This window comes from Perca fluviatilis, chromosome 1 (genome assembly GCF_010015445.1).
Source record: "Perca fluviatilis chromosome 1, GENO_Pfluv_1.0, whole genome shotgun sequence".
NCBI lineage: Eukaryota > Metazoa > Chordata > Actinopteri > Perciformes > Percidae > Perca > Perca fluviatilis.
In genome coordinates, this window is record NC_053112.1 from 24,749,297 (window position 1) to 24,776,154 (window position 26,858).

General features: G+C 36.9%; 4 protein-coding genes across 8 annotated transcripts in view; 3 read left to right on the forward strand and 1 right to left on the reverse strand.

The window, feature by feature from the left end:
* rbfox2 (RNA binding fox-1 homolog 2) overlaps positions 1 to 5,333 on the forward strand; it is a 38,192-nt gene extending 32,859 nt beyond the window's left edge. For 4 of the 5 annotated variants that reach the window (XR_005641494.1, XM_039822012.1, XM_039821942.1 and 1 more), the window contains 3 exons: positions 1,086 to 1,174; positions 1,520 to 1,592; positions 2,388 to 5,333. Coding sequence is in view for 3 of the 5 variants with exons in the window: in XM_039822012.1 (XP_039677946.1) it covers positions 1,086 to 1,174; positions 1,520 to 1,592; positions 2,388 to 2,432 (207 nt within the window). In the remaining 2 variants the exon portion in view is untranslated. Of the gene's footprint in view, positions 1 to 1,085; positions 1,175 to 1,519; positions 1,593 to 2,387 lie in introns of those variants that run through there. The other variant, XM_039822172.1, reaches the window with a different exon arrangement.
* Positions 5,334 to 7,346: 2,013 nt separating this feature from the next.
* Positions 7,347 to 10,322, reverse strand: LOC120543531 (retinal cone rhodopsin-sensitive cGMP 3',5'-cyclic phosphodiesterase subunit gamma-like). Its single transcript, XM_039777008.1, has 3 exons — positions 10,200 to 10,322; positions 8,397 to 8,514; positions 7,347 to 7,964 (listed from the first exon to the last, which is right to left on the reverse strand). Exons 2-3 carry the CDS (start codon positions 8,504 to 8,506, stop codon positions 7,847 to 7,849), a joined length of 228 nt encoding a protein of 75 aa, XP_039632942.1. The 5' UTR covers positions 8,507 to 8,514; positions 10,200 to 10,322; the 3' UTR covers positions 7,347 to 7,846.
* Positions 10,323 to 12,556: 2,234 nt separating this feature from the next.
* Positions 12,557 to 14,553, forward strand: LOC120571491 (retinal cone rhodopsin-sensitive cGMP 3',5'-cyclic phosphodiesterase subunit gamma-like). Its single transcript, XM_039820828.1, has 3 exons — positions 12,557 to 12,688; positions 13,711 to 13,832; positions 13,975 to 14,553. The coding sequence occupies exons 2-3, from the start codon at positions 13,723 to 13,725 to the stop codon at positions 14,090 to 14,092; spliced, it is 228 nt and encodes a 75-aa protein (XP_039676762.1). The 5' UTR covers positions 12,557 to 12,688; positions 13,711 to 13,722; the 3' UTR covers positions 14,093 to 14,553.
* Positions 14,554 to 20,478: 5,925 nt separating this feature from the next.
* LOC120565291 (endoplasmic reticulum resident protein 27) lies at positions 20,479 to 25,731 on the forward strand. The gene is made up of 7 exons (XM_039810954.1): positions 20,479 to 20,604; positions 21,598 to 21,683; positions 22,609 to 22,746; positions 22,841 to 22,957; positions 23,944 to 24,069; positions 24,186 to 24,383; positions 25,690 to 25,731. The coding sequence occupies exons 1-7, from the start codon at positions 20,547 to 20,549 to the stop codon at positions 25,729 to 25,731; spliced, it is 765 nt and encodes a 254-aa protein (XP_039666888.1). The 5' UTR covers positions 20,479 to 20,546.
* The last annotated feature ends 1,127 nt before the right edge of the window (positions 25,732 to 26,858 follow it).

Below are 26,858 nucleotides of genomic sequence, written 5' to 3' on the forward strand. Positions count from 1 at the left end.
TCCAGGAATCTCCCTATCTGTTTCACCTGTGGCATGCTAACTGATTCAGTGTCGGCATGCAGACATATTTACAAGGCTGACTCCTCCCCCAACCCCCACTCTTTCCTCCTGTCTTTTTCTTCTCGGTCTATAAACCCGCTTTTTGTGTCATTCTTTATTTCACTTCTTCTCGCTCTCTTTATTCTGTCTTCTTTCTTTCCTAAGTCAATAATTAAAACCTTTTCTTCTTCTTCTTCCTCCTCTTCCTCTTCTTCTGTACATGTCATATTCCTTCACCCTTCCTCCTTCCTCTTCCCCAGTCCAGCCTTCCTTCCATAGCAGCAACTGTGTGGTCCTGAATGCGGGGACTTGGTTGTGACTGATCCTTTAGGGTAGACTGCAGCGGTGTTTGTTTTTGATAGGGATGTTTGGCCTAATACGCTGTAAGTTCTGAGTTTGGGAAAGCATGCTGTTTCTGTTAGTGATTGGTCGCTGGCCATGTAAGCGTGTGTGTGAGTGTGCCCTTTTTAATCCGTCTGGCTGACTGTCTTCTTACACCTGTAGTTTTTTGTGTATGTTCATCAGCTGTTCATCCAAACCTAAATAATGACACAATCATCTTGCCACCCCTTCCCCTTTCTTTAACTGTGTGTTTTTGGTGGGGGAACTGGGGTGGGGCCCAGTTATGGGTATGCACTCTCTCCCTCCATGTCCAACACACAGTGGGAAGGATAATGAATAGGGGAATGCTACAAAGACATCATATACAATTTAAAGAGTTTTTTTCCCCTAGGTTAGTCATGGAGGGAGAGACCCACACAGAGCCTGAGCTACATCCTTGTGAATGCTGTACTGCACCAGATTAGCCAGTTTTGCTGACTGTCTGCTTGTTAATCTTTCACTCTCTTCTCAGCAGTTTTTATCACAATGTAACCCTTTAGATTAACTACTAGTCTGTTAGTGTGTAAAGAAAAATACAGAAAATTTTTAACAATAATTTACTATTGTTTCTGTTTCGTCCCACCTGCCCCTTCATTGTATCTTTCTACTCTATCACACACACACTACCCCCTTCCGTCTCTCTCCGCTTCATCGCCTCATCACAGGGTGGCTATGCAGCGTATCGTTACGCCCAGCCAACTGCGGTAGCAACTCCAGCGGCAGCGGCGGCTGCAGCAGCAGCTTACAGTGACAGGTGAGTCCAGCACACCTTGAGGCCTCCTCTGACTGGCCAAAACCTGCAGAACGAGGTCACGTGTCTCTATATGTTGGCTGCTGGCTTGCAGCACTGTCCTCTGTGACTAAGTAGTCAAGTCACTTTATTTTCAAAGCACATTTAAAATAAACACAATTATCAAGACTAGGTTAACTTGAAGTAGTTTGGGGTTTCATTCCTACACAAATCATAAACCAAGGGGTGAATTAAAAAAAAAAAAAAAAACTTTTTCTCTTGCACTTACAGTATATTAATTACCTTCTGCTATTTTTACATAATATAATGGGATACCTCATGTTTGACGTTTTTGTTGTTTTCTGATAGCTACGGACGAGTTTACACAGCAGACCCCTACCATGCTGCGCTCGCCCCAGCTGCCTATGGTGTCGGAGCCATGGTAAGTCCCCAAAGCCCATATATTGTCAAGCATTCAAAGGATAAGTCAAGTGATATTCTATATTTTTCTTATTGTCAACAATTCCCATGAATGTGCAAAGCCAACAATGTGTTCATCCGTCTCTCAATACTTTAGAACATCCTTTTCCTCTCTTTGGTTCTCCCTTTAGCCCATTAGCTTTTAGCTGTACCAAACTTAACCAGCTCAGGTAATTCTCCCCAAAGTCTGTGTTGTTGGTTACTATGGCTTCTGTGTGACCTGTGCTTTAACTATTATCATTACTAATTACCATCACTCTGTTTTTCTTCTCTCACATTGTGCGTTTCCTTCTTTTTTCTTGTGTTTTCTGTAAAGCACTTTGGATCAACTGTGTTGTGGGTAAAGTGCTACATAAATAAAGTTAATTTGACTTAATTTTGATTGGATTAGTTTCCACTGAAGATGTAAATATTCAAAAAGGGTCATACATATATAATTTTTTTTAAATAAAGCATTAAAACTAAAAATACATCAATGAGCCACACTGTTGCACTGGGTGACCATACCCAGTGCAACAGTGTGGCTCATTGATGTATTTTTAGTTTTTGGAGGTCTGTGACACAGGGATGAGATACATCAGGGTTTGGCTACACAGAATACTCATTAGTATGATCAATTCATTGTTGGTTTTGGTCTTTTTATGGAATTTATTGCTATAAAGGAAGATATAGAATATCTCTAGACTGGTAATTAAATGAATAATGCCATTTTGAGAAGAATTTATTAACTTAATGTTTATCGTTTGTTCTTTCATAGGCCACACTGTACAGGGGAGGCTACAGCAGATTTGCCCCTTACTAAAGACACTACATTTCCCAGGAGCTCGCCTCTTCCATTGAATTACTCTGAAAGAGCTCCCTCTGTTGTTGTGGAGGTGGACTGCACCCAGTTTCAAAGTGAAGTTGACCACAACAAAGATATTTCAGATCCCACCCCAGAGCAGTCCCACGTTTTCTTATATACGCTACTACAGAAATAGAGGAATGCTGTATTAAAGACTGATGGATGGCCTTTACATTACAAAAATAAGAAAAAAAATAAAGACTTCAAATGGCCACCTTCCCTCTTGCACGGCTGTAATATAGTCCCCCCTTCTTAATCTCTTGGCACTCAGCAGCACAAGACTTGTGATGGAGCCCAGATGTTCTTCCAAAGGCTGTATGTGGATAACTGACATTAAACAGCTGTCAACCATGTATATGAGAGAGCGGAGTGCTGTGTGGCCTGCACACACTTAACATTTAAGGAAAAAGAGAAATCGATGTGCCCACAAAACGGCGCAGCGGTAGGAAGCAGGAAGGTTCATCGAAATAGCCTAAAAACATTTTGAAATGAATGAAGAGTCACTAAAATGATAAAAACACCCACTGGTGGATTTTCATAATTTGGGCGGATAGCAATGAAAGAGGATTTCCGTTCTTGCTGTGTTCTGGTAGAGTGAGACTGAACATGGTGGCTTGGATGGATGATGTGTGACGGTTGATAACGATTCAGAAATCACGTCTGAAAGCTGAAGGTAGGGAGGGTTATTAGAACGGTTCCTTACCTCAAGTTTTCTTAGTATGTGGAAATGGTGAACCTTTAAACTTAAAATTGTTATGATATGCAAAGAAATTAGTTTAGAGAAAAAAGCTACCAAATTATTATTATTATTATTATTATTATTATTATTATTATTATTATTATTGTAATTATTCTCATTAATATTCTTATAAAACCATTAGTTTGTTTGATTTGGCTGCCACTACTGTTACGGGACATGTAGATCCAACAGTGAACCTTGGGGTTAAAAATCAGAAAATGAGCATCTATATTCTTTTTTGACTGTATGACACAACTATAGTCTCACATCATCCTTCTCATGCATATGATCTCACTACACTCTGTGTGCAACCACCACTATAACACTACAAAGAGTTGAACACTAAAACATTGTCTTCTGTAATTGAGTTTTAGCTTTAGATCCAAACAACATCATCCACCCACAACCCTGAGGTTCAAGTATTTTTTGATCCTTTAATGTAGAGATTTATTATTTGGATTTTCCCCTCATGCTCCATCTTTTATAGAGCAAAGTCCAACATTGAATGAGTCTTCCTGAAACATACTTTAGTAGATAAATGTTTTCGAGATGCTGCCAGCAGCAATTACTGAGCAAGAGAGAGATTCTGTCGGTGAGTTAATAGAACATATTTAAATGCAAAACACCATACTATTGTGCATATTTCTATACCGTTGTATTCTATATTTCCAAAACGTGGCTTTTTTTGGCTTTTGTTTTTGTTCCAAAGATTTGTAGAAAGCACATTTTTCTGCCGTATGTATAAATATATTATCTTTGTTATTGTTATTATCATAATCTTATGACTGTCTTTATTTACTTCTTTTTCATCTTTTTTTTTATTTTATTTTTTTTAATATATATGTAAGTGTTGTTCCTTCTCCAGTAAGGTGCAAGTTAAATTTCAAGTTTTATTTTATTTTTTGAGATAAGATCTTGAGCAGAAAGTGTACCTGAGAAGTAGGGCTGGGTTTCGTTTAAAAATGAAAATGCCAGTATCAATTCCACTACCCTTAAAGTGATACAAATACCAATGATTTATGGGAAAATAATCCTTCTGCATTTAATGCATTTTATTTTGATAGTGTGGCCACACTTTTAAACATTTTTAGTGGTATCTCTGCACGCTGAACTGCCAACTCCATCAAATACACCACGCTCAACTTCACCACCACAGACTGAATGGGTTGTAGTTGCTGTGGTAGTGGGCCAATTACACATTGCATTAAATCGAAGAAAGCTTGAAGTCATTGGCTGCAAGCAAAAGAGAATACACAAACTACTACAAAACAAAGTCATTTTTTTCTAGATCTGGGTACAAACAGGATCTAATGCAGGTATCGTTTGACTGAAGAAGATTCAATACTACTTGGTACTGGTTTATTTATAGATACCCAGCCCTACTAAGAAGTGACAAAACTAAAGGTATGCATGTAACCCAACCAAACCTTTGTTCTCTTGGTTAAATATTCAGTCAATCTGGGCTACTTTTTTTTTTTTTTCTTTCTTTTTTTTTTTTTGGGTTGATTATTGGATCCGTTAGCATGACATTTAATTATGTTTCAAATATACAGGAACGGCTGGATTTTTCTTTCTTTTTATGTCCATATTTTAGAGGTGACTGAGACATTTGGAATTAATGAACATAGGCGTGTAGCACTTTGGTTAAAACCAACTGTGTTCTTGAGTTTTTCATTTATTTGAATAGTTATTGTTTTGTTTGAAGCAGACTCCTTACATTTCAGTGGTTAAATCTGTCTGCTCGGCCAGCATGGTCACTCCAGGTTTGTTTGAAGATATCCGGTAAAATGTTTGAAAGCGTTATCTCATACATAAGCAGGTTAATATTCCTACATGGTGAAAACAAAATGTCATTGTGGGATATGATCTAAGTTGTGTGTTAAATGGGGCCCTTATGCTTTTTTTCTACCTAATAGCCAATTGCAAAGCTACAGTTGTTTTTCATTTCTCACATTTGAAAAACAGGTCAATACGGTGTTTTTTTTCTTTCTATTAAGTGTGCTGCTGTTGATTTTGTCATGACATTCAACATTTTATTTGTAATATCAACTTATTATAGAATGTGCTCTGGACAAAAAAAAAAAAAAAACTTAGCCAAAGATGCTAACTTAGAGTCCCCAGCACGTTGTGGTTCTCAACTTGAGAAGTGCAACACAAATTACACAAAGATGGACTTATAAAGCCACTGAAGGCATGGACAAACCAGCATGAGTGATACTTTTCAAGTTAAAAAAAAGTTTTGCATGAATATTGTGTCTTTCATATTTGACTCCTGAGCAGCCGAGTCCAGTTGCGTTCTTCTTTACCACTAAACTCTATGGAGAATAACCGGCAGCTAGCAGTTTAAAGCTAGCTAACACAACAAAGAGCACAGTACTGTTTGGCTAAAAGGCCTACAGACAAACAAAACGGCTGCCGCACAAAATAACACGTGGCAGCTTCATTTTCCTGTCATGGTTTTCTTGCCACTGTATTATAGTAAACTATGTGGCCAGTCTTCATAGTTGCTATGGTTTCTCAATGAACAGTCCTCTTCCTCTGTCATGTCTATATTCCCCTTGACTGCCATTATGTTTTTTTTGTTATTGAATGTCCATATAGAATGTTTTATATAAAAATGTTTTGTTGTGATCATGCTTTCAGGTTGTTTTCTTTTTGTATTCTATGAGTGTTATTTTGTAGTTTCCTACATTATTGTACACACAGACCCACAGTGCCAGTAGTGCTGATTATTAATTTAAATCTTAGTATTGATCACCAAGTCGGAAACATTAAACCTGCAGCAGATTTCTTTGGCTGCTTGATGGCAGTGGAAACACACAACACTTAGAGTGCTGCTCATGAGTATAGGAACCCATGCTAAAGTTGACTAAAAAGAGCAATAAAAAAAATCATCTTTTGGAAGTTGATCTTAATGCCTTAATTGAAAAAAATAGGAAAAATCCAACCTTTGAGAACACCAATTTTCTTTGTGAAGGAATAATGTTTCGTAAATAAATTAAATGTTCTTCGTTAAAATACCGGGGGAATAAGTATAGACACCCTTATGTTAAATTCCCATAGAGACAGGCAGATTTTTATTTTTAAAGGCCAGTTATTTCATGGATCCAGGATACTATGCATCCTGATAAAGTTCCCTTGGCCTTTGGAATTAAAATAGCCGCACATCATCACATACTCTTCACCATACCTAGAGATTGGCATAACATAGGGGTGTCTATACTTATGCCCCCTGTATTTTAAGGAAGAACATTTATTTATGTACGATACATTATTCATTCACAAAGAAAATTGGTGTCCTTAAAGGTTGGATTTTTCCTCATTTTTTTTAATTAAGGCATTAAGATCAATTTCCATATTTTTTTTTATTCCTCTTTTCAGTCAACTTTAGCATGGGTTCCTATACTCATGAGCAGCACTGTACATGATCATCTTTTAAGCTGATACGGAAACTTGTTTGCAAAAAGTTGTTAATTTACATATCTAGCAGATACAGAGCAACATTAGCATCTGTTTGATGTTCTGGTCATAAATTGACTCTACTTTAAGCATTGTTTTTGTCACCACCGATATTTCTCTCCATTCAAGAGACATATCTGGCTCTTTATACGTCCAATGTATCACTGTGTTCGGCAGCTAGTTGCTAACTTTGTCAATATTATTTGGTGCTGGGCAGGTAGCATTAGCATACAATGGGTTTATCAGAGCTTTTTGTTTAAAACAGCTTCCTGCTTCAAACTATGTTGATGAGACTGAACCATAAACATGCAGGCTGGAAAATCTAAACAATGAGCTAAAAGACACTAGAGTGGTCTGAAAAGCACTACATGCTAACATGCTCCCATTAACTAATTAACTAAATTAATTGCAGGTATTTTGTCATTGTGCTGGACAAGTAACATTTTTGACCAGAGCAGAATGTGTACCTAATTTCATAAAAAGAAACTCTGGGGATGTCCAGTGTCATTATCAATCCATCCTGTAGTTGACTAAAGTGGTGAACTGACCGATTATAAACATTGATTATAGCAGCTTTTATGATGCAGATATTATATTATTTGTTATAGGTTTTGTCTTCCATTATTGTCTTCAGGATGAAATAGAAATTCAAATTAAGTTAAAAAAATACACCATTTCTTTGGGGAAAAATATTTATTGACAGTTCAACTCACTATCCTATTGATAGGGTGCACAAATTTACATTTATAGTTCATAAAAATAGAAATATATATATAACCATAAACAGCTGTATATTGAAAAGGAATAGTTTCAAAGAGAATGAGGTAATGGAGTAGAAAAGGCAGGAGAGGAGCAAAGGTTTAGTGGTGATATACTGCTGAACAGATTTAAATTGTCTCTCAAAAATGCACAAGTAAAGTGCAAGGTATGGGAGAGGACATTTTGAGTTGTTGCTCCATTCATGTACATCTCAGTAAAGCATATATAAATAAATAATTGTAATATATAACTTTCAAAATAATATTTGCCACATTTTGGAATCAGCTTTGGGTAATAGTTTTGTGCAATGTTTCATCAGGTCAAGTGAAGGAAAATGGGGCGAGAGGTGAGGAGTGGGCAAAGGAAAATCTGTGCAGGGAGGTAAAATCGTTGTGGTAAAAATGAGTCAGGGTCTCTAGACAATTCCATATTTCGCCAGGTCGCTGAGCTCCATGTCCCCGAAGGCTTCCCATGGGCAAACCACAGTGATGTCTGTGCCAAGACCCTCCATGCCGGGGATTTCGTCTCCAAATCTGAAAAAAAAATAGATAATAAAAATTTTTTTTTTTGAAAAAGATAAACATTTGTCTTAATTTCTTGGAATATGTGACTTTAAGTTTTGGAAGTATTAAGTTGGAGTATAAGTATCCAGATACTTTACTTAAGTAAAAGTACCAATACAACAATATGTGAAAATACAACATTACAACCACTGGCTTAATTTTGGAGGATTATTCGTTTTTTTTTAATGTAGAATCTTAATCTGAAAATTAACTTTAACTGTCAGCTAAATGTGGTGGAGTAAAAAGCATAATCTTTCAATATGAGCTTTCAGTGAAGTAGAAGTATAGCCGATAATGAAAATTTCTTAAGTAAAGTACAAGTACCTCGGCATTGTATTTAAATACAGTACTTGAGTAAATGTCCTTAGTTGCTTTCCCCCACTGGTGACTTTAAAGTCTTACCCCTTCTGGCCTGGTTTTGGGGCCTTGCTCTTGAAGGTACGAGTGGTCCTCTGCTTGAACTTGGGAGGGGCCTTCCTGTCGGCGGGGGCTGCAACGGCTGTGTCTGCCATCTTATACGCTGTGAGAGAAAAACAATTGACAGTCAATTTGTTAGTCTTGATGTGTAAGACCCTTCCTCCTGCTCCTCCTCTAAGCCCCACTGCTCTGCGTGGAATATCCAGGTCAGACACTTGACTAAAGCTGTCATAAAACTCCTTCAGACTCACACAAACAACTTTGTCTATTTTTACACCTTGGCTTTAAAGATTACTCTTGGCCAAGTTACAGACTGTACATCTTGAGACCAGAATATCCATAGTCCGAAGCCAACACATGAGTAATAAACCCTAAGTCTAATTATATTTCGTAACAACTAATGTGCAATCTGCTTTAATCCGTCTTTTCTCTGACCTCAGTTACAAGTCTTATCTTACAGGAAAGCTCAGCAGTGGCGTGGACTTCACTAGAAATGTACTTTGACCTCTCTGATGGCATCGTTGAACACGCAAACAAATTGTGTAGTTTGGTGGAATCTTCCTTAAAGTCTCAGTTAATCAGTTAGTTCCTAAATTTCACAACCCAATAGGGAGGAGGAAAAAAAGCATGAAAAGATCACATGATTGAGGATGATTTCATGTAATGCATACATCAGAATTTAGAGTTTAGAGTTAGTTTGACAGCAAAACAGTCCATTGGTTTCTTTCTTCTTACTCATTCTCATTTATTAGCGTTTTCTGTTTAATTAGTTCTTACTTATTGCTATCATTTATGTCATTACTGCTTTTGCATGTTACTAATGTTTGATGTATCTTTTTACTATGCTGATAGCAGATTTCCTATCCAGGATAACAACTGAACTGAACTGAACTGCAACTAGGACTACATTTTCTCAATGACTGACGAACAGAAATTTGTAAAAGAAGTCCCGGTGTGTAAATTGATCAAACATGCTGAGCTGAAAATGACAGCAATCAAAGGTCATTCTCCACTTCATCTTTTCAATTCCTTTGTTTTATCGAATCATGCTTTTCGAGCACTGATATATACCTTTCTGAAACTGTCTTTTTTCTTTTTCAGGTTAGTAAATGGCAAAACATGCCGTAAACCTGCAGACTTAAAAGAAATAGCTCCTGAGGAGTTTATACCCATATTCTGGGGCCTCCATGGGGTAAAAAGTAAGTAATTTAAGTTACTTATATAATACTTCAAAGCTGTATTTATATAGTGCCTTAAAAAAGGGAGACAATTCTAAGAGAAAGACAAGATAATATATAACACAAAAGGATTCAAAGTATAAAACATATACATTATGCATAAAATATAACAACAAATATAGTTAAGTTAGAAGTTGGAGACAAAGCCAAAGCAAAAAATCTGTTTTTCAGGTGCTTTAAAAAAACTGATTTGGCTTCTAGCAGTTTTCTGAGGTGTTTTCCTTTACAGATAGATAGATAGATAGATAGATAGATAGATAGAGGGATGGATGGATAGATAGATAAGTAAGTCTAGACCACACTATAATTTGGTCTAGACCCAACAAATATCCAAAGAGCATGCATGTGGTGCAACTATGGCGAGGAAGAACTTCCTTTAACTGAGATAACTTTGTCTACAAAAATAATTTGTCACAATTGAAAGAGCCCGACATGTGTACCTTAAGGTATCTATACTGCATTCTTATTTACGCTCTGACCGTAATTCTTATAGTAGAATTGAAAGATAGCCAAAGCTGGCAGCTGAGTGAAGATCAGAGTTTGATCTTACCTGTTTGTTTGGAGTCACACAGTTGGCTTCTGGTCAATGTCTCTCTGGTCAGTTTGTGTCCGGTCTTTGCCCTGGTGTCTTCTTATATACTCCTCCTACTAATCTCCCTGACATGCTCATCTATGTTTTTCTGACCTCTCTGCTCTATTAGATTAAGAAAGGGGCTCACAAGTGTGGGTCATGCCATGTGAAGACAACTGCAGCATTACATAATAAAGCATCTCTGAGAAAAACACAATGGGATTTACTGGACAATATGAGTTGTTTTGGTACTTTATTCTGATTATATGAAGATTATTTGTTTATAGTGTATATATAATAGGTGTGTTTAAAAAAGAAGAAGATAACAATTGTAAAAGAATAATTCATTATTCTACAACAACAATACGTTCAGTTCACAGTTGAGTTTTAAGACATAAACAGTGGATTTTTAAAGCTTGAAAACAACAATTTGACAGAAACATTTTGAACAAGATCTCCATCACGATTGTTATATTTTATTTATGTCCTATTGCTTATTGCTGCTCTGCATGTTTACATGTGTCAAGTTAAATTATACAAATATATATATATATATATATATATATATATATATATATATATATATATATATATATATATATATATATATATATATATATCAATTGTCAATTAACATAAATAGTGAAGATCTGTGGGCAGAATTGGATGCTGTAACCAAATCACAGAGTGTGTCTTTAATGCTTGACCACCCTCAGTCATTGGTTTTCATGTCACATTAATACTAATTCAGTTAAGTTGGCAGATCTGTCTCAGTGTTGTCCCTCTTTACCCCGAGTCTGAGCCACGAGATGAGAGATTAGGAGCTGGATGCTTAAAGTAAGTGTTCTTTATTTGTCTCTAAGTGATTGATCACCTGAACGGGGTCAGGGCTTCCCTGATCTTACATCACATGCTCTGATCTTCGTGCCATGACACATGTTTGTTTGAAAATATATCCTAATCTTTAGTATTAGTACGATTACTGCTGTTTTCTGTCATAGTGCTGTATCATTATATGACTGTGAAGCTTCATGTAATATTTGGAAATTGCTTTTTGCCCTTTTCAAATCTCTACATGGCAGTAAAACTGGGAACTAAAACTAGCCTATATATTCCATACCAAACATATAGACTTATTGTTATTATTATTATTATTATTATTATTATTATTATTATTAATAAATAGTCTAGTAGTGGTGGAAGAAGTACTAAGATCCTTTACTAGAAATACCACAGTCTAAAAATAGTCCTAAAAGTACAAAATTATTATCAGCCAAATGTACTTAAAGTATCAAAAGTAAAAAAAATACTACAGAATATTATATTATTCAGTGTTTTTTTAATCGCTAACGATTCCATGTAAGAGCATTAATGTTGTACTTTGTCAACATGGAGCCAATTTTAGATACTTTGAAAAGTCAAATAAAAGTTTATCATAGCCCAACATCACAAAGCATGTCCCAAAGGGCTGTACACATAATAAAAACAGCAATAAGCAACATTAACAAAACACACAAAGATAAACTACATACAACGCATTACAAATGGAATATTTGACACACAAGACATACAATAAAAACAGTGATGAGCAGCATTAGCAAAATATACACAAACATATAGAAGTGAGATAACACACATACAAAAGTATGTGTAACATACAGTATGTATACTGTACGTAACCATTTGCATATTTATAAAAGGCTTCAGAGCAGCTGCTGATTCACACCTTTTTGTGTTCTTCAAGTTATTGAGTGACTGTATTTCTGCACATTTAGCTTAATAAGATACTACATAATAAATTACCTCTCTGCATTTGCCGGCTCCCCTTCTTTTTTCTTTGTGGCCTATTATCACGATCCTGTTTGGAAAGCCTTTCCCAACTGTTTTTGTAGATGAATAGTAAAAACAAAGGTGACCCACATTAACCATGACATGCATTTATTTTTCATATTTTAAATAAAGTATTCCTGTGGTTAAACCCAAATGAGCAGTTACTTGTACTATAAAGAACTGTAGAATTTAATGCAGAATGGTACAGTATGTGTGGGTGAAATAACTGATGTATGTGGTGTGCTGTGACAGATAGACAGAAAGACAATGGATATCTTTCAGCAGGTTTTTTGGCTTCAACTTGACAGTCATGCTAATTACTGTCACTCATGCCTGCCAATACATGAAACCTCAATAGTTCACTTCAATTCAACATGTTGACCGATATAGCTACAGTCACTTGGAATACACCTTGTATTTATTTATCGCCCTCCTTGATCTTATCTATTCGTGGCTGAGCTGGTACAGAAAAGGACAGAGCAGAGTTGGCACACAAAAACAATCACATAACATCTGAGTGGATTAGCCGCTCGGAGGACTTTAAAAAGGGCCAGACAGAGAGAGGAACACCAAAAGCGAGAAACAAGCCAAGCTCATCACACAGCATCAGAAAAAACACTTGGAGACTTCAACAAAAGGTAAGATGAAACTGCAATTTGATTAGCTCTGGTACAGTGAGGCTTTTACTGCTTTGATAACACGTAATGCTTCAGAAAAAAAGAAAGACAGACATATTGATGGCTTTATAGTGTTTATCTTGAGTATCATGAGGAGCTGAAATGAGATCTGAGATTCTTACTGAGAAGACTTCATACAGAGTAGTTCTTTGTGCTGGCCTTCTTGTAGGCCCGGTTTTTTATAATGTCCTCTTTTTACTTGATAGATTTGGATGAACCCAGAGGAATTTTGAACAGTGGTGGTACTTTTTTTTTATTATCAATGCTTGAGGCATCAATACTTTGGTGTTACGTCGGGACATGGATAAGCTTTTGATTTCTGATTTTACTGTGATTACACCTCTACAAAGGGTAGAATATTAGTTGATGGGAGCAGAGGAATCTGCGGTGGCAAGACACACTTATGTGTATAGCACCTTTCAACAGCAAGGCCATTCAAAGTTTAGGTTTATTTGCACAATGTAAAATGAACAGAGTGACAAAGATAACAAACAAATACAGCGCAGGGAGAGGCAAAAAACCCAGTGGGCTTATTTAAAGCCTCCACCTTGATACTTTTAAAATGTCATTACATCGTATAGAACAAAAACAGAGAAAATAATAAGACAACCTAAAATTTATGCAAAATAAAAAAAAAAAACATACAAAAAAATGTGGGAATAAAGGTCAACACGCGTGTGTGCGCGTGTGCAACGGTGTATAGGCTATTCATTTATCCGTATGAGCAAAAGTAATGATACATGATACAAAGTGCTGTACATTAAACTCAAAAAGACATTAAGAAAATATATGAAACACAAACCCAAGGCAATCTAAATAAGATGTAAAATGTAAATAGGATTTCATAAAGGAAAAGAAATTGAATAAAAGTGATGGTGCAGTGTGAGATATTTAATTGAATACAAAGCAGTGGCAAACAGGAAAGTTTAAAAGAACTGAGAGTTGCATAGATCTCATATACGTTGTTCTTTTTTCTTTGTCAGTATCCAATTGAAATGGCAGACACAGCCGTTGCACTTCCCGCCGACAAGAAGGCCCCTCCCAGATTCAAGCAGAGGGCCGCTCGTACCTTCAAGAGCAAGGCACCTAAACCCGGCCAGAAGGGGTGAGATGGATTTAAGATCACACACAAAAAAAATACACATCTTTTCTTTATTTGCCATTTTAGGCTTACTTTCAAACAAAAAAACAACAACTTGGATTTCTTAGTTTATACTCATCAGATCTTTTTTGTCTTATGCACTCAGATTCGGAGACGATATCCCCGGCATGGAGGGTCTTGGCACAGACATCACAGTGGTTTGCCCATGGGAAGCCTTCGGGGACATGGAACTCTGTGACCTGGCGAAATATGGAATTGTTTAGCCCTCTTCCCTCTGCCTTTACCATCCGTTGTTCCTCATGTATCCCAACTGTTTACTGAACAGCTGAAAAGAGATAGCAGCTTTTAATTAAAGGTTTTGACCTGGAAAAAAAGAAATCCAGTACTCTAGCTTGTCTCATGCACTTTATCTTCGACCAATTCTCCATCATCCTCGTAACGAGTGGTGTCAGCAGCCTGTACTTTCCACAGAGGAAAAAGAAGAAATCAAATGGAGTATCTATTTTATAATATGAAAGAGGGTCCTCTTTTTCCACCTCTTCCCCTCAAAGCTGCTAATCCAACATGCACAGATGTCTATTTTGTGTCTTAGCTACATAAACATTTTATTTTTAAGAGAAAGTCTATGATTCACTTCACTCTTCAGTGAAAAGATCATGTATCTATTTTGTCAGTAGAGAGGAACAACTCCATAAACACAATAAAAGTTAATAGTTTGACCATCTGTCTTTGTGTTCTTCCTATTATTAACACCACATGCTATACTGATATTTAAAATGATGAACACATAAAGAAACAATAACAAAAAAAACAACTACATAGGCCTACATGTAGTTTGGCCTCTTGTGTCTTTCACTGTTAGTTTTTTTACAGTATAATTTTTTATAATGACTCACTTGGTGACACGGGTGTGGCCACCACAATTTTTTTTTAGCTGCCACACTTGCATATTATAGAAATATTATATAATAATTCATGAATAATTCACTCAAATTGTAAAAATAAATCTGGCTTCAAGGACAGAGAAGGTAAGGGACAATGGAAGAAGGTGACTGAAGCTGTTGTTGCTATGGCAACCAAAGCTGCTTATTCACAGCAAGTAAAAAGTCAATTGTTTTCCTCCACAAGTACGTTAAAGACAAAAATGTTTTTACCATGTGCCAATTAAGATCAAGTTATCAGCTATTACAGAAATCTGGCAGTTTGTAATAAGGAAGACACAATTTAGCAAGAGATGATTTGTCTGTACAAATCCTGTGTGGGCCACAGTGTTATATAACATATGATATTATTGCATTAATTATTACTGATGCATTACAGTGTAAGTAGCATTTTTACTGTTGTATTTGGATGGGTAAAGATCAACTAGTTTATTTACTGTGGGGTAGTTTAAACTGTAACAATGCATCTTTTCATTCAATGATTATAGGTTTTGTATTTGAAATCTTAATCTGCAGTGTAAAGTATTATTCATAGCTGTCAAAGAAATGTAGCGTAAAAGAGTAACAAGTATAAAGTATATAAAATGTGTGTGTGTGTGTGTGTGTGTGTGTGTGTGGCCTCCAGATATCAATGCACATTTGTGTCACTGCACCAATTAACTGTTGGAGCGTCTAAACAGCAAGCAGACAAAGAGGCAGTGCCTCGTGCAGTGTGGCATAAATATAGCAAACATCAGTTCCAAACCTTTGGCCACTTTATGCGGGGACCTGACAGGGAGACGTGGGGTCTGTGGGTGAACACAGAGAAGGAAATGATTACAAGGTCTGTTATATGTGTGTGATTGCATGCAATTTTTTATGTATTGATGCATTTAAAAAAAGGCATTGACAAAATAAAAACAAGAAAACAGTTTCACCCACGTAAAACAAAAAAATAATTGTTTAAAAAAATTGCCACTGCTAATGGATAAACAATGGACTAACATGGATTAACATATAAAAGACATTTGTAAGCTGCTTAAAGAGTGCAGTGTAAAATAATTAAGTCGTTCTTGTGCTAATTGTGTTGTAGTCTGTCAGAGCGCCTGCCAAACCAGATTATCAATCAGGGCCGACCAGAGCAGTCTGTCTTTTATTTAAGATGCATGTTGTTCTCTGGTGAGCAGAGCTGCAACAGCTGCATCTGCTGGTTACTGAGAGAAAGAGGAGTCAGTTCACTGTGGTGGGTGTTAAGATGTTTTCAATTTTGTATGATGTAGACCATAATCATCATCATAATGTTGATTCTCTGTACCCCCATCTGAATCATAACGTTTGATGCCAAAACTCCTTGGTGGATTTGTAAATGAATGAATTAATTAATGTTTTGCTTATTTCAGCAGCCAGAGATGGCTCTGGCAGAGAATAACAGAAAGACAATTTAAAGTAATATTGTGGTTAGGTTTGTTTATTTTAAAATGTAGCAACTACTAACTGTATTTGGTACCCGGAGTAAAATTATCCTCTAGTGTCTATTTTTAGACTCTGGCTGTAGGATTAGACTCTGCAAAGTCACAGAAAGCCCATGCACAGTAATCATCTGGACTAAATCACACTGTGTACCTGATTTAGTGTACTAATTGTCTCTTATCAGCTCTACATTCAGCTCCTGCCATTGGTTTCGTTTGTCCTGCCACTGCTAGGGGAGCTAATTTGTGTGTTGTAAAAAGGGAATCCAAAAGTTTACTTTTTACCAGTACAGCCAGGAATCCATGTATGATCAACTTGAAATGTAAATTGTGATGAAACAGTTCTGAGAAACAATTTGCACAAGTGCACAACATGAGTGCATATTTACCACAGTGTAGTGTCATTTTACTGCTGACAATAAAGTAATAATAAATCTTTCCCAAAATGGCAAACAACTACATCCAGGAATCACCCACAAACTATGACATGTGTGTGTGGTTAAAAATATGGTTCCTAAAGAGAGAGTTGATCTGCAAAGCCCATGAGTTTGTGATTCCAACATAAATACTGTCTAACATCACAAATATATTCCTTCTTAAATCCTGCTGCAACACAAGCAAAAAAAGGCTGAGGGTATACAGAAAGCTCAGTGCAGAACCAACCTCTGCTGATGCCTTCAGGTACTGTCTGGTGGTTTACTGTCCACTTTGTTGTTTGCTCTGCAACAACGGTTTAACTCTTCAAGCTGACAGCTTACAGGCTGTGATAGGATTGGGGTCTGAAAACCACTGTGACCATCCTATCACAGAATATTGGATTCTAGAACTCTCCATTTGTCTCTCCATAAGCTCCACAAATAGCTTTATAAATAGGCCTAGTATTTGTGCTTCATGTGGTTGACATTGGACGAGGGTGTGTGGCTGTGAGTCGTGATAAGGAAATCAACCTGCATGTCTCCTGCTGACTCGTCCTTCCTTCCGACTTTTCCTACACTGATTAGTTGCAATTTCATTTCAGTTGTGGACAAATTACCTGGTAATTATTATTTAATATACAGTATGAATCCCCCAACTGACACAGATTCTGTTTCTCCTACAGAGATCAAGGATTATACAGTGTCATATGGGTAATTAGAGTGTCAGAGGGCCTCCTTATCCTCTGTGGATACCATCAGGCAGCCTGTAAGCTGTTTCCATCCCACACATGAAATCCAAACTGCAAACACTCCCACACAGCTGACACATTTACCATGACCCACAAAGACATTTTGGATATTATTCTAGTTAATTTATATTTACTGTAGATCATTTTAGATTATACAAATACTTACCTTTTTTGCTGTATTAAAAACAAAAATGTTTTGGTCATATGGTTGTAATAAACTTCTTGTTTAATTTTTTTAAATGTGTTTCTTGTTACTGCATATTTATAAATCTCCATGGCAAATGTTGACATGACAGTGACGGTGTGAGGAGAAGCTCATCAGCAGGGTCTGATGTAAGACCTTCACACTCTGAGCCCTAACAGGGTTAAAAGTTGTGTAAGTGATGATCGAGAAATCATGACAGCTTTAACCTGACCACAATCTAAATACCAGTAATCCAGGTTTACCTGGTTACATCATGATCTCACCCCTAAACTAAACTTAGGAGAAGCATCTGTTGGAGGACCTGTTGGGACACTCATGTTTTTATGAGTAGAAACACAGATTCTGCCCTAATGTCTATCCAGCAACCTCCTGCAAAGCTTATTTTCTATTCAATACAAATATAGTCTGAATTTCCACAACAAAATAAACAAGAAAGAAAATGAACCTGTTACATGGTATGGTGTGCCGCACAGTGTTTGCAAACTTCAGAGTATTTTTTTTTTTACCATTATTTGCTCACAAAGTTACCCTGAAAAAGACCAAGTTTCAAAGTTTCACCACAATCCATTTAGAGAAAACACATCACTAAGTCTGTGTAACTAATCAGATGTTTTTGCCACTCTGTGTATTGTAATCATCAATTTTGCTTTGTTTATTTGCAGCACCAACTATATGACCAACTGGGCCTGTAATTTTAAACTAAACTGCATCTTCCGTGAAACTGTTAAACATTTCACACTTGTCCACAAAGAGTCAGACATGGCCAAAGACAACATTTTTAAAATTCATTTCTGTCCTTCCTACTTTTTTTTCTATGTTTCCTCTTCATTGTTCTCCCAGTGTGCCTTTGTGTCAGGAATGCTATAAACACCAACTTTACTGCAGAGCAGTATGCAGCATGTATCAGCGCTGTTATAAATTAAAGATGGTAAACTGTTGTCTTAAAGCAGCACAGTGAAAAAATAAATAAAGGAGACATCTATGCAGAGATACAGAAAACAAGAAACTATTTTGATTGGATTAAAATGAGAATAAAATAGAAAAGAGAAACAGAAAAGGTTTACATGTTTACTTCACCTCTGTACAACATTCCAACCTAAAGTCTCTATAAGTGGCAGGTTTTGTCATGATTTATACATTATATCTCCAACGATACAGTATATCTTTCTTTACCTCACTGGGTAATGATTTAGATTACCGCCCACAACTTAAAGCTTGTGTTGTGACGCTAGAGAGACAGAATTGTGTTTGTAAGAAGCTTTATTTTCTTGGGTCCTCACCTGAGAAGAGTTGCAGTATCACTGCTACAGACGTCACCTGTATGTGCATTTCACACAAGTCATGGGTCTATGACGTTAGCAGTATTAGTGTTGCCCTTAAGCCCTATGTAAACATACATCACAAAAACCAGCCCTGAGAATAATAATATAATATATTGATAATATATGTTAAGTTATAAGTTATGAGTCTATAGTAATAATTCCCCCATTACATGCGTTTTTTCATTATTGCTCTCATTAGTCTCCTTGCACTGAACACATTTGAACTTGTAGAAACAGCTAGGAGGCTATTTGTACAATCTATTTCACAACCAGAATAACTTTTTTTTTATCTTTTATTTTTAGAATTATATGTAGAGTATTTGGATTTTATTGACACACACACAAAAAAGTTTACAGGGTTCAGACCATTTTGTCCTATGGAGTTCACTGTATTTTGGTACATCCTGGTTTTTCTGCTCTGTGGTAAACCTAAGTTTAACTTGCCAGCAATTTTTAGCAGATTCCTTTTCAACGTGAATTTTGTTTTTTGAAAATCCTCAGAGTAAAACATAAAACTTCATATAAATTATTCTTTTTGAGTTTAGTTCAATAATTCCCACGATGCTATTACAAATAATTCTGCATTTGAGAAGCTTTAAGATTTTTTCAACACATAAAACAACATTTCTCTGGTGGTTTGTGGGAGCTGCTGAAGGCTTTTTCTTCTGTCTCTGTATGTAATATTTTTTGGCTTACAGTTTTAGATTTTTAGTTGTTCTTCTGTTATTTGTTCTGGTATGGTTACATCATCGGTTTTAATCAATACTATCAGCTGTTAAGATGTTAGATTACAGTGCAAATGTGCACTCAATCTACTCCTGGTGAACAAATGAACTGTTATTGTAATGTCACATCTGACACTATCGTTTGTGGGACTGACATGGTTTTATGGTAGTTTTATGTTGCACTTTTCATCAACTCAAAGAGGTTTTAGATTTAAAAAATCAAATTAGAATTTGATTTTCACCTTGGTTTCTTGTAATAACATGTAATAACCTATGCATAAAACAACATTTATATTCCAAAGTGTCTCCAAATACCAAACTCTAAACTGCATACATTTACTTCCCTGGGTGTCTGCATGGGGATGAATGGATTGGCTGGGAGTTGTGTCCCTCCTGTGGAGAATGTACCAAAATGCAGCCCAGTTGAACTCCTTCACTGGTCACACAGGCCTCCTCACTAGATATCTGCAGCCTGAGTATTAACCAGGCTGCTATGTCAGCAGAGGCTCACACCCACAACTGATGTATGTAACTCACTATAGCACAAGACATTTTAAAAGTTTTTAAGAAGATGCTACTAACGAGACACAGGAAGACGTGTGATATTTCACGAAAGCAAAAGTCAGGTTCAATCATTGTTGTCCCTCTCAACTTTAGATTGCCACCACACCACAGTGCAGAAACACACTCACACCTGTCCCCTGTCGCACGGTGACACGTAGTCCAACGTCCCAGCACTCCAACTTATCAAGAACACCTGGCTGGTTCTCACGAAGGCCTCCAATCACATCCCAGAGAAGTTGTGGTGGCCGTCAGAGACAGACCAGAGGTGACACGACTTCATACAGAGTCAAACAGCTACAAAGTCATCTGTGTATTCCTGCCTCTCTGTCAGTCGGATCATTTGAAACATGCTGATCACTCTGTTTTTCTCCCTTCTGGTGTCTACTGTCGTTGCCACAGAGAAAGGTAAATTGATTTTAGTATACTGTGTCATATTGGTTTTATTCTAGTTTTCTTTCTGCTTTCAATGCGGAAAATCAAACTTGCCTCAAAGTGTTGCACCTCTGCTAGTATAGTTTTAGACTCTATGTTTGGTTGGTCTATCACCACTTTCACTTGCCATTAAAGTTTGTACAATTATGACTATTACTAGTCCCCTGAGGATGAATCCTAATAATTTTGGCGATCCCCTGATTTCACCTCTAGTGCCACCATGAGGTTGACATTTCGATTTTTTTGTGAAATGTCTTGACAGCTGTTGGATAGATTGCCATGAAATACTGTGAAGGCTTTCATGGTCCCCAGAGGAGAAATCCAACTGACTTTGGTGATCATCTGACTAGATACGTTTTCACGTATCTAGCATACAATTGTGATATCAATAGTGCCCTGAGGATGAAGTTTTCACTTATTTAGTGAAGTATCTTAACATCTACGGTACTTGATGGATTGCCACAAAATATTGTCGAGATATTCATATTTCTCAGGCGATGAATACTATCGTGATCCCCTGACTTCCTTCAGCGACACCCTGCGCTTCACATCAAGGTGATTTTGAGTGAAAAGAATATTGGATAGATTTTAATGTAATTTGGTGCGAATATTATAATTACTTTGTTGATCATCATGTCAATATTGTCATTTGTCCAATACTTTTATTTATGATCAAATACCTGCAAAACTAATGACATAAAGCCTTAGCTGTACTTTGTGTTTATTGTCAATTAGCCAATAAGATGGTGAACATGGAAAACATTATACCTGCTTAACTTCAGCATGTTAGCGGTTTTCATTGTGAAGATGTTAGCATGCTGACGTTAGCATTCAGCCCACAGCTGTATCTAAGTACAGCGACACAGAGCTGCTAAAGTGGCTGTAGAATCTTATTGTTCAGACAACGTCTAGGACTGTAAGGTACAAAATATGTTTAATTGTGTATCTTGTGTCTTTCTTTCTCAGACAATGCCCTTCCCAGACTGACTGACACCAAAGCTGCTGAGGCCTTTATCGACTCTGCTGAAGTGGTGGTCATCGGATTCTTGGAGGTCAGACATGAAAATTGCATATTGAGAAAAAAAAAGTCTCAACCATGGGCTCAAATCAGATTTCAGACATCTTTTAAACAAGCCTACATGGGCTGTTTTATGGCTTTGTTTATTATGCTAACATGCATGCGGCGAACCAGACATGATCAAACAAATTAGCTGAGAGTGAGACTGTGAGGGTTCCAAAAATACAGCATTTGTTTGCACCCTGGTGTTGGTGATGCTGCTGTCATGAATAGATCTGGAAGAAGAATATATTTCCTGTGGCCACACCTTTGGCAGTGCTGGTGCTGTGAATGCCATGGAGGCGAGCCCTTTGGCTAGACTCTGTGTGCGGGGGAAGATGGCGGGGCCACTTCACAGGAAATACATGAGTATCTGAAGACTTGCGGGATTGGCTTCATTGACCCTCTCGTAAACAAACACAGGGATAAGGTTCACGAGAGGAGAATGGAAGAGAGAGCCCATGAGAATCAGGCATAGTTGGACTGTGATGCTGAAGGCATAAAGAGACCAAAATATTGGTGCTGTGACTCACCGGGAATGAGCACATATTACAGGCTGCAAAATGATTAAATGAACTGCCAGAGCTCATGCAATACTGTCTCAGAAATACACATGATTCACCTTCCTTTGAGTCAGCCTCACCTCTCTCTTCCTAGTATATATTTCTTTTGTTTCTCCATCTCTGACTTTCTCTCTCTGCTCCCTTCCCTTTTTTTAAATTTACATTTTCTTTGAGGAAAAAGGATGGTAACAGAAGAGTTTCTGGTGTCTGCTATACCTAAACCTTCTAAAGAGGAAAAAATACATCCCAACTCTAAGATGTGTTATTGTATGCCTAAGACTGCATCCATGGGTAAAAAAGTGCGAGAAGAGAATGTACATGAAAAGATGAGATGTAACTCACTCTCTTTCCTCTCAGGGAGAGGAGAGTCTCGGCTATCAGGAACTCGTTGCAGCTGCAAAGCGAGTTGACTCAGTCCCGGTAGCCATCTGCACTGAGAAAGAGGTGTGGGCAGTCTACAGCCTCTCCTCAGACACCATCACCCTTTTCAGAAAGGTATTCTGCACCATTTGTCTACATGAGGCATCAACAATAAATGTGATGTGAGTTTTTGAATGATGTTGATATTGATGTGTGTGATGTGATCCAGGCAGATAATCACCAGGAGAACCTCGTCATTGCCGAAGCCAAGAAGTTAGAAGCTGACGGTCTTGTAAACTTCATCACCATCAACGAGGTCCGATACATCACAGAATACAACCAAGTGGTAGGTCCAACTCATGTAGTCATCACTATCATGGATGAAATGTTTTAACAGCCTGCCTCTTTTTGTCAAACTGTTCTTTATTTATCCCCTAAAGCTTTACTTCTTCCATCTTAATAATATATTTTCAATGAAGTATGATATTTTATTTATATATTTATTTATTTATTTTACAATAAGTATAAATGTAAAATTGAAAAAGAAGAAAATGGGGCAACCAAAAAAAGTTACACTTCTTATTTTGTAACATTCCCTGCTACCCACTCACCCACCACTCCATCATCACTGTCTCACCACAGTGGTGGAAGAAGTATTCAGATATTTATATATTGAAATATATTATTTACTTAAATAAAAGTTGCAGTACCAAACTTAAAAAATACTCACCAGTAAAAGTCCTGCATTCAGTTAAAGTAGTACTAGAAGTACTAGTAACAAAATGTAATTAAAATATCAAAAGTTCTCAATAGGCAGCAGAGTGTCCCGTCAGTGTTATATTACCTATATCATATTTGCACATTATTATTCCTGATTCCAGCATTTTAATGTTGTATTTTTAACTAGTTTATATGCTGTAACGAAGTTAATCCTTGACAATGTATGATTTCAAATAGTCCGATCTGACTGGTGACTGTCAGATAGTAGAGTAAAAAGTACAATATTTCTCTCTAATATGTAGTTGAGTAGAAGTATAAAGTTGCATAAAATGGTAATACTAAGGTATAGTACAAGTACCTCAAAATTGTACTTTTAGTTTTTCTCCACCACTGGTATTTAGAGCATCTAAGAATATGAGCGTATCCAACATGAATGACAAGTTGATACAAGAACAATAGGCACACAAATGTCTCTACAAAGAGTAAAAAAAACCACAACAAGCTCAGGTGAGATGCTTCTGAAAAAGGAAACCATGGTTGGCCAGTGGGAACAGAACTTCTTCCACCTTAACCCTCATTCTATAACCTACGTGCTGTTTTCCCTCTCCTCAGACCGCAGTGGGTCTGTTTCATTCAGAGGTGAAGACACACCTCCTGCTCTTTGCCAACAGGGGAAGTAAAGTATACACTGAGCTCAGGGAGCGACTGGGAGCTATGGCCCCTGAGTTCACAGGCAAGGTGAGAATATTCAACTTATTTCACCTACAAAATAATAGTTTCAAATACGGCCGAGTTACCGGTTACTTAATATAATCTATAATAAGCTAAATAAAGTCATAAAAACTGTGTTCCAGTTTTTGTTTGTGCTAATCAACGGAGCAGTGAAGTCCAACTCCCGGTCACTGGGCTACTTCGGCCTCAAGTCTAAGGACCTCCCTCGAGTTGGTATGTATGATGGTGACTCGGACATGAAGTGGCTCCTGCCAGAGGGAGAGATCTCTACTGAGCGGGTACGGGAGTTCTGCCAGTCCTTCCTACGAGGGGAACTGAAGGTGAGTTATGGCTTACCTACAATTAGCCACTGCTGATGGTTAGATGTATTATAACCTGGTAGCTGCAACACCTTGTTAAGATTTAGATGTTGCTCATTGTACTCAGAAGACCTATTTTCTTGTAACATGTAGACTGACTTTAAACAATTTAAAACAAAAAAATGGGCAGAAAGAAAGAAAGGAACAAAACGGATAAGGAGAGAAAATTGTTCTTTAAAATACTCTGTTCAAGTTCACTAATGACTTAAATTATCAACAATCAACCAAAATCACCAATAACACAAACAATGTCAACCTTCAAGCTTCAGTTTTGTACATTTGTCTCAATGACAGTATTGCAGCTTTCTACAGGATCATTGCTTGAGAAGTAACTTTATTTTTTTTAATAATCCCTGGACCTTTACCTGACAAATATGGTTAATAAATTAGACTGTCCTGCCCCGAAAAACACCCCCATAAGTCGTTTGTTCAAGGCACAATTACGACTCTTATTTATGTTTTATAGTGGTGGCTCCCTCTTGTGGCCTCCCATAATTATTATGGGATCAAGGCAGGAAGTAAGGTGACAAAGTATAAAAGCCCAAATTTTGCATGAGGAGGTTGGGGTGTTGGATAGGTCAAACAAACACAGGACTTTCACCCAGGAGACTAGGGTTTGTGCCAGAAAATAAAATAAAATGGCGAGGTTTTTTTTTACTTTACGGAACAAACGAACAACGTCATGTCTGTGTTATGTGTGTAACGTGTAAAGTAATGTAACAAATGTAATTTCAACCCAAACCAAGATCTTTTTCCAAAAAACTATAAAGCTTTGGTGCCTAAACCTAACCAAACTGCAACCGTTTTACAACATTACGACATCAACTGCGACCTTTATGTTCTCTGGTTTAGATATGAGGACGGAAAACGCTGCCACCTCGTATTCCCTGCCACTGCAAGGGGCGCTCATTTATGAAACGCTCCTGTGGATCGTGTTAGAGGGTAGGAATAAATGATTGGGTTGTGCAAAAAAATCGATTCACATTCGTATCACGATTCAAGTAAATCTGTAAAATTTTATATTTATTCTTCTGAAACCGAATAACTTAAAAGTCTTGACATATCAAACTAAAATTGAAGCAGAGCCAAAATAGATTGATGTTAATTCCTAAAGGAAGGCATTTCTTTGAGCTTTCCTTTGAAGGGAATCCAATAGTAGGCTTATTATGTCTGTGTCTGTTAAACGCTACATACTGTAAATACACTCTAGGTAAACTATATAACCTCTTTGCTGTATTTCACTTATCACACTTTTTATGTTTTTCAGGAGGTGAAGCAGGCAGAAACAGAAACAAAAACAGAGCTCTAGGACTTTAAAACAAATGTAAATGAATTATTAAAATAAAAGACTAAATGGAAAAGGAGCTTCTGATGTGAATTCTGTCTTCTGTGAAAGCCCTGCAATTTCTTTCTTCCAACTCAAAGGAAACTATGCAAATTGAACAAGTGTGCGTGTGTGTCATGTGTTCTTACTTATTGACCCATGTGTGTTATGTTTTGTCTGTTTACGCGAGTGTGAGCTTGTCTGTGGTCTGGTTAGCGGACCACAGGTCACTGCATGGCCACAAGTCGCAGAGATCTGGTGGAGTTTGTTAGTCTGTCCACTCATGTTATTTTCAAGACCACAACACAGAGACCTCAGCGAGACTGACAGAGAGCAGACTTGGAAGATATGGACCAAGGCGGTAAAGTCTTCATATAATTAATCCTGGACAAAAAAGTGTGTCAATAGAAGTGAAAAAAATCATCTGTAGGCCTACATGATAAACTAGAAAATGCATTTCCTGCAGAAAATGCTTGTGAATGCTAAAAAGCTAAATTGCTGAAGCTAAACTGGATTGCTGGCATAATTGCATAAGAACAAGGTGAAGTAGTGAGAATAGTTGGAAAAGTGGGAATGGTTTTAATTAGTATGAATTTTATTGAAATGTTGAATAATATCAATAATGTATAAACCAAAATGGAATATTTCAAGTTGTTTTTAAAAAGCTGTCTAAATTACACTAAATTGCTAGTTAAAATGTGTAAGAAGGTGAAGATGTAGGGAAATGTGGAAGAGTGGAAATGGTTCTAATAAATAAAAATGTCTTAAAAAGGCTGAATGATACCTATATGATATGAAAGTTTTTGTAAAAGGTGATGCTAAACTGAATTGCTGGCTTTAATTTGGATGAGGAAGTAACTGAAAGAGTAATGAATGAGTCGGTAAAATGGGAAATGGGTGGGTCAAATGAGGAAATCTCAATCAGCTGTGTTTAATATTTTCAAAAACTACAAAAAGTAGAGAATTTATAAGTTGTATGAAACTCCTAATGAATGAAAGATGTGGAACATTTTTAGGCTTGAATTAAGTATGTATCCCTAAATAAGAATTGATTAAGCATGGAAAGCAGCTGAAGCAATATAAATAGCTAAAAAAAGGAATGGAGGATGCAA